Genomic DNA, 7,490 nt, shown 5'->3' with positions numbered 1-7,490 from the left:
CAGCCACTCCCCATGCTGGGAAAGCTGAGGAACCTCATCTCCATCCAGCACAGCCACAGGGTGCCACAGCCACCTCCAGGGCAGAGCAGCACTGCTCTGTCACCACAGCCACCACAGCCACTGCAGCTGGCTGGAGCATTCCTGTGTACATCATTTTTTGTTATGCTTTGTGGACGTTTTTTGCTATGTGATTATCAATTTATCAATTAGTCGGGCCAAGAAACCAAAACCAAGAAAAACCCAACCCCAAAGCTCTGTGTGTGCAGAAAACAATGTTTTTTGACAACACAGACCTGGCCACAGAGCAGGAAAGTTGATCCCCAACACTGTGCTGAGCAGGAGCAGAGCCCCATCCATGTGGATCTGACACCGCTGGGAAGAGCCAAGGCAAACACACAGAGTGAAGCAAGACTTGAGAACAAACATTTAAGCAAAAGAGAATTTACTTAAGGAATACTTTTTAAAAGAATAACTTAAAACCCACCATGGCCTCATGGTATCTCCCCCCCTCCCCCCTCCTTAAGCTGAAGCTGGTGCTTGGCCTCTGCGTCTTTGCAAGAACCACAAAAAGAAACAGCAATTTTTCACCCAAAACCACTTCAGCATTATGGATTCAAAGCAGGCAGCCCAAGACCTCCAGCTAAAGCAGTTCAAAGCATGACAAACATGTTCCAACAGGACTCTGCCTGCAGGAAACAGAAGAATGTAACGTGTTTGGTAAATATCACCCTCCCCACCTCCCGCATGGATGGTTCCCGAGGCTGGAAATGCAAGGACCAGCTCCATTACAGGCACAGAGCTTTGCTGAAGGCTGTTCCTGCTCTTCCCAACACTTGGCAATGCTGCAGGGAGGCAGGAAAAGCCCCAGAGAAGGAAAAGAACACAGATACAGAGAAAAAAGAGAAAAAAAAGAGAACAGATGAGTTGAGTGATGAAGGAGGCATCAAACCACGGGGGAAGAGGGGGCTGCAAACTACAAAAAGGGTCTGCCAGGAGCCAGCCACCTCCTCAACCCTAAAGCAACAGGGGAAGCCACAAAGAAAGGGAAAATGTCACTGCACGTGGACTCTGCAATGTGCAGTGAGACACAAACTGGGAAAACCTCCCCTTTCCCCTCTTCCTTGAGCATCTCCGTCAGGAGGAGGAGGAAGCACACGCACGTGCTGGCAGCTCCTTGACTTTCACTCTGCCACAAGTGCTGACTAATTAGACACAAAGACAGACCTCCCTGCAGCCACGGGAGCAGGAGGCAGCAGGAGCCTGCACAGCAAGTGCCTGGCACCACAGGTCCCACACTGGATGCAGGTATGGATCTGAAATTGTGCCCACCTCACAGGTTCGTGCCATGACCCCCCGTAGCTCTGCCACTCTTAAAAGTGTTCCTTCGTGGCTCTGGGAGGAGAGCCTGGAAGAAGCAGAGTGAAGCTTTCAGGACATGGCCCTCAGCTGACAAAACACTCCCAGGAGCTGATCAAGAGAGGAAATCGCCAGACATGGGCCCAGAGTAAAGCAGGAGTAAAGCAGGGCAGGCAGCCTGGTTTGGGCATTTCACACTCCTCCAGCCCCACAGAAATGGAGTTTTCTGTTTGGAAAAATGGGAAGGTAGAGACAAAGAGGAAACCAGCTTTTTATATTCTCTCAATGCCTGCCTAACTTAGGAAGCTCCCCAGCAGCCCCAGCCATAAGGCAGTCAGTGGCTCTGAGAGGCAGCAGGAGTCTAAACCACAGCAGGAAACACCAGGCACACTCCAGTCTCTAAAACTCACCTGCCAGTGCACTCCTTCCTAATTTGCTTGGCAACTACCAAGTGAAAGCCTAAAGATTAAGGAAAAAGAGAAGCCCAGAGGGTCAGCAGGCCAGAGGAGGGCAAGGGAAGAGGGGAGAGGATAAAAACATTGCAGCACGAAGGGACAGTCAGAGGGAATCACACCAGCAATTGTCACGTCGCTCCCAAGCCCACGAGCAGCAGAGGAAGACACCACAGTGCTGACTTCCAGCTGAAGTTCCTTCTTTTTACATCAAGAGGAGATTTGAGTGCTCCAGACCACCTTTTTCCCTTCAACCCCCCAGCCCTGTCGGTCTCTCTTCAGGCCACCTTCACCAGCCACTTCTCGAGGCCCTCCAGGTCAGCCTCTCCGTCCTCTCCCTTGCTGCCTCGAGCACTGCACTCCACAAATTCCACCTTCATGGGCAGCTGGGAGAAGTCGAAGTCCTTGCCCTTCTTCCCCAGCTGGGCAGGGCCCCCTGTGGCTGAGCCATCCAGGCTGGTGGGGGCTGCAGAACGGGTCACCCGCAGGGTATTGCTGCAGGGAGAGAAGAGAAAGGGTCAGGAAGGAAGCAGCAGGGGAATATCACCTGCACCACGGCTCTGGGATGTTTGGGATCCAGCTCTGCCAGCAGGATGCCAAGGACACGAGGCCCAGCACTGCCCTGTCAGGCTCAGCCAGGGCCTTTGGCCACTGTTGGAAGGCACAAGTGCAGCGGCTCAGGGGAGTAGGAGGGAACTCAGGGAGAGGTGTTCAGACAGGTCTGGTTTTGTAATAAAGGACACCAAAAGTCAGATGGTGATGGTGTCCTTATCCACAGGGAACACTGGAATAACCATGCCTGACAGGACACGGTAACTACCTAGAAATCCAACACCTACACACAGGTAGCTGGCAAATGCTCAACATCAGAACAAGCAATCCTTATTTTCCTGGAGAATGTGAGCATGTGGCAACTGCCTGCTCTGTTAAAAACCAGCAGGCCGGGTATTCAGCCTGGAAGAGGCACAGCACAAATACCTCTGCTGCCGTCTGCTGGGCAAAGGGATTACAGATCCGAGGAATCATTTAGCTTGGAAAAGCCCTCTGAGACCATGAAGTCCAACTGCAAACCCAGCACTGCCAACCCCCAGACCAGACTGTTCCCAGTGCCACAGAGAACTCAGACACGGCTCAAGGGAGCTCACTGAGCACTGAGGGAAGAGAGAAAGGACAAGAGGAAAAGCTCAGAGGGACTGAGATCCCATTCCATACTTACAGCTCTTTCTCCAGCTGCTGCTGGATGAGTTTTGCTGATTTTGCCATTGTGACATCTAGAGAGAAGAGAACATGAAATCAGCTCTTTGGTTGTCTGTCAGCACTCAGAACCTGGTTCCTCCTCCTAAAGTAAGGGCAGGTCACACTGTGCAGTCACTGGAGTTACCAGGACAAGGACAGCCGTGCCTGCAGTAGGATGAGGGATGCTGGAGCTTTGGGATCACAGGCGTGAATGGGAACAACCCAACAGTCTGATACAATGCAGGGAATTAACTTCTTCTTGCTTACTTCAGAGGATGGGTTTGATACACCAGCACTCCCTCCTGTCCTGCACTTTCCACCCGTGGCACGCAGAGCCAGGAAAGCCTCAGGCAGCTCCTCAGTTAGGGCAGGAAATAACTACAAAACCCAGACCTGATACTGCCCCAAAACATCCAACTGTTACAGAGAGACCCACACTTTCACTGCAGAACTAGCAGGGATCTGAAAAGCGACTCTTTTCCAGTAGCTGGATGTTCAGGCTACTCCAGAGAAAACATGGAACCCTGGCAGCTGGACAACTCCTTTTAACTTCGAAGCTGCCGAGTGTGTAGGGATAGCTCCTTATGCTCCAGCTGATCCTATTTCCTGCTGCCTGGAGACTGAGGAACAGCTCTGCACAAAGCAAGCAGAACCAAAAAGCCACGCAAAAGCCTTAATGACACCCACCCAAAGAGCTGCAGCTCTCCCAAGCAGTCCTGCAAACGCTCCTGCTGAGCAGTCAAAGTTTAAGCCTGAATTCCAGCCTTCCTTTTGCTGAAATCCCAACTCCCAAGATCAGCAGCCATAACACGAAGCCCTGGCCTGCAGGAGTGGCCAGGCCCAACCCCAGGGCAGCCAGGGTACCTTGCTTGTTGCAGGCGATGAGCAGCGCGGGCGCGTTCCTGAGCACGGTGCTGTCCACCAGCACCTGGTACAGGAATTCTGCCACATCCTTCACCTCCCGCTGGAAGGCCACGCTGTCCACCACGAACACGATGGCTCTGAGGCAAGAGGGAAGGACATGTGATGGGGATGAAGCTCTCCAGTCACCTTCCTCTGCAAGTATTCCAGCCTGGGCTGAGATTTCCACATCTGGTCTCACCCAGGTCAAGAGAGGTTCGCAGCATGTGCTGCCTGAAATACACCCCATGGCCAGCTCCAGCAGGCATTTCTACCCCTGTCAGCCCCAGGATATCCCACATCCCCCAGGACTCCCTGCTGCAGCAGCTTTGCCTCCTGGTGCGCTACAAGCATAGGTAAGTAGGAAATTCATGGCGTGATTTTTGGGATGGTCCTGTGCAGGGTCAGGAGCTGGACTCCATGATCTTTGTGGGTCCCTTCCCACTCGAGATACTCTATGAAGGCAAAGCAAAACTGAACCAGCACTACCCCACAGCAGAGCTCTGATTCTCAGGGCACCACCAGCCCAGCTCACAGTATTCCCAGCACCATCACTTGGTTTATTCCCTTTCCAAAGGATCACCCACCCCCTCCTCCCCTGCTGATCCCCTCCATGTTACCTGGCTGCGGCCTTGAACCTCTCCAAGAACTGCAGCCTCAAACTCTCATGGCCTGGAAGGTCGATCAAGGTCACATTAGTGCTCTGGAACACAAGCAAGAAGGAATTAACACCACCTGATCCAGGGGTTCCTGTGATCACAGACTGGGGAAAACCAGTCTGACCCTGGATTTGTGTCCTGAAGGCACAATGCCACCTGCCCCTGAGAATATCAACCTACAGCCTTACCCATTCACACAAGTCTCCCTAAATACACCGAACTTCGCTGGGAATAACACAAAAATGCCTTTGCAAGAGCCTTTTTCAACTGGAAACTGCAAATGTTTCCCTTCCCAGGAAAGGAAAGGAAGGGAAAGGGCCAAAGCCAGGAGGTGGCAGAGAACAAACAGCCAAGCCAGGGCCACGTCACTGCTCTCAAGATAAGGCTGCAGGAGCCCCTTCCGACCCACTGCTCTAGGGTTTTATTGGAAACCTTGTCTAGGATTTTAACAAAAGGATCAAAACAGCAGCAATCTGCCTTGCAGCATTCCACTGCCTCACCCCCTCCAAATACTCGTCTGCTCAATTAAAGAGACACAAAAATGGGAGAGGTCTTTAAAAAACTCCGCATGTCCCTCTACCAAGTTTGTAACCTTATTATCACTGTTGTTAATAGTGACTGAGGAGGTGAAGCCACAAAACCACCCTCTACTTTCACAGTTCACCAGCAGTTAAGGTGCTGCCAGCATGCTGCTCTCCCCCCACGTGTGCATCCAGCACAAGGAAGAGATTTCCAGAAGGAAAGAATTGCCAAAAACCTGAAAATAACCAGGTCTGTGGCAGCCCAGGACCTAAAAACAACAAAATCCTTTCTGAGACCATATAAAGTGCAGCTGCAGCCTCTGCTTAGACCTGACAGAGCTTTTAATTTCAATGATTCTGGGGAGAAACAGAAATTACTGCTGAGGAAATAAAGTAATTCATCAGAACAGTGAACCCCCACAAATCTCCCTCCTGCTCCAAGCACGCTGCTGGAGGTGTGGCTTTCACTACTTGACAAGCAAAGAAAAAACAACCTGTGGAGCCCAGCAGGCTCTAACACATCCCAGTATTTCCCTACTTTCTCAGCGTGCACTGCCTGGAAAAATCCTGCCCCACACTGGGACCAAACTGGGGCCTGAGCAGCACAAAAGATTCAGGGGCAGGTTTAGCAGAGGGAGCAGAGAAAGGCTGCACACCCTGAGCTGAGTGAGGGCTGAAGCTGTGCACTCACCTTGTCCCGGCTGACCCTGTACACGGCGGAGCTGTCGGTGATCGAGGTCTGGGTGTCGCGGTACCGCCCCGACAGCAGCTGGGGGAACAGGCAGGCTTCAGAAAAAACAGCCTGGGAGGCTCCCAACCCTTCAACCAGGCTTAGCATCACGCTTCATGTACTCAGAAACTGAAATGGTCTGACAGGGGTCATGGGCATCGGAGATCTGATCTCAGTTTCCTGCAGAGAACTATTGCTGGGGGTTACTTTCCCCAATTAATTAATAAATGGTCATTAGGGGAAAAAAGATGTATTTATATTGTCAATCTCCACTAAAAAAGAAAGAAGAGAGTGTGCCTGCAAATCCTTCAGAGTTTTCCAGGTGGGACCACCATGGCTGTGCCCCTTTCGTTTTCAGACTTAACAGTAACAGAATACCAGGGTTGGAAGGGACCCACTGGGATCATCAGTCCAGCTCCTGGCCCTGCACAGACACCCCAACAATCCCACCCCGTCCCTGAGAGCGTTGTCTGAACGCTCCTGGAGCTCTGGCAGCCCTGGGGCCGTGCCCATTCCCTGGGGAGCCCGGGCAGTGCCCGACCGCCCTCTGAGGAAGAGCCTTGTCCTGAGATCCAGCCTGACCCTCCCCGCCACAGCTCCAGCCGTTCCCTGGGTGCTGTCCCTGGTCCCAGATATGCTCCTGCCCCTCCGCTGCCCCTCGGGAGGAGCTGCGGACTGCGATGAGGCCAAGTATCGCTAAGCCTTTTACTGCGACATATTCAAACCAAAACTCAATTTCTTTTGACACTCCGTGGTAGACAAAACTCGGTCTCCATCCCTCCTTACACCTATAAACCCCAACTTTTAAGTTTCATTAGGAGATTAAAAACCGAACGAACGGGAACTGCTTCACCTCCGTACGAGAGGCCGCAGCCGGGCAGCCCCCGCGCCGCTCGGAGCCCCCCGCTCACCCGCGCGAAAAGCAGCGTCTTCCCCGCGTCGCAGAGGCCCAGCAGCAGCACGGCCTTCCGGCTACTCCTCCTGCCCTGCACGAACCGCCAGATCACTGCGGGAGAGAGAGCGATGAGGAGGAGAAGGGGACACCTGACCCGCGGCTGCGGCACCGGCGCCCCCTCAGCGAGTGCTGGCCCCCGGCAGGCCGCGGGGAGGGGGGAAAGGGAGGTTCCCGCAACTCACTGAAGGTGATGGCGACGGCGATGAGCGCGATGAGCACGGAGAGCACAGCGGGGCCGCGCAGCTCCCGCCGCAGCGCCTCCAGGTGCGGCTCCAGCCCGCCCGCCATGGCCCGCACACGTGGCCACGCCACGCTTCCGCTTCCGGCCCCGCGGCACGCCGGGAATGGCAGCGCGCGGGGGCCCATGGGAGCTGTAGTTCTCCCGTGAGGAGCTGGGAAGGCAGACTCGCTGGGGAAGCCTGGAGAAATATGGAATCGTTTATGCTGGAAAAGCTTTGAGATCATCGCGTGCAACGTTTCCCCCAGTGCTGCCAAGGCCACCACTAACCCATGTCTCCAAGTGCCACATCCACACAGGGCTTTTAAATCCCAGGCAGCTGTGCCAGGGCTGGACAGCTCTTTCTGGGAAGGAATTTTCCTAATGTTCATCCTGAACCTCGCCTGGCCCAGCCTGAGGCCGTTCCCTCTCCTCCTGTCCCTGTTCCCTTCGAGCAGAGCCCG

General features: G+C 53.8%; 1 protein-coding gene across 1 annotated transcript in view; it reads right to left on the bottom strand.

Moving 5' to 3' along the window:
• Nucleotides 1-425: 425 nt before the first annotated feature.
• TF (transferrin) overlaps nt 426-7,490 on the bottom strand; it is a 21,649-nt gene continuing 14,584 nt past the window's right edge. The window contains exons 19-25 of the mRNA XM_017729386.1: nt 6,992-7,440; nt 6,766-6,860; nt 5,816-5,893; nt 4,565-4,647; nt 3,909-4,045; nt 3,025-3,079; nt 426-2,303 (exon numbers count right to left, since the gene is read on the bottom strand). Of these exons, the coding sequence (XP_017584875.1) occupies nt 2,087-2,303; nt 3,025-3,079; nt 3,909-4,045; nt 4,565-4,647; nt 5,816-5,893; nt 6,766-6,860; nt 6,992-7,440 (1,114 nt within the window). The 3' untranslated portion in view covers nt 426-2,086. The remainder of the gene's footprint in view (nt 2,304-3,024; nt 3,080-3,908; nt 4,046-4,564; nt 4,648-5,815; nt 5,894-6,765; nt 6,861-6,991; nt 7,441-7,490) is intronic.

The sequence above is a fragment of the Corvus brachyrhynchos genome, unplaced genomic scaffold (genome assembly GCF_000691975.1).
Source record: "Corvus brachyrhynchos isolate BGI_N302 unplaced genomic scaffold, ASM69197v1 scaffold63, whole genome shotgun sequence".
Classification (NCBI taxonomy): Eukaryota; Metazoa; Chordata; class Aves; order Passeriformes; family Corvidae; genus Corvus; species Corvus brachyrhynchos.
Note: the sequence above shows the minus strand (reverse complement) of the source record. Positions and strands in the feature narration are given on the sequence as shown.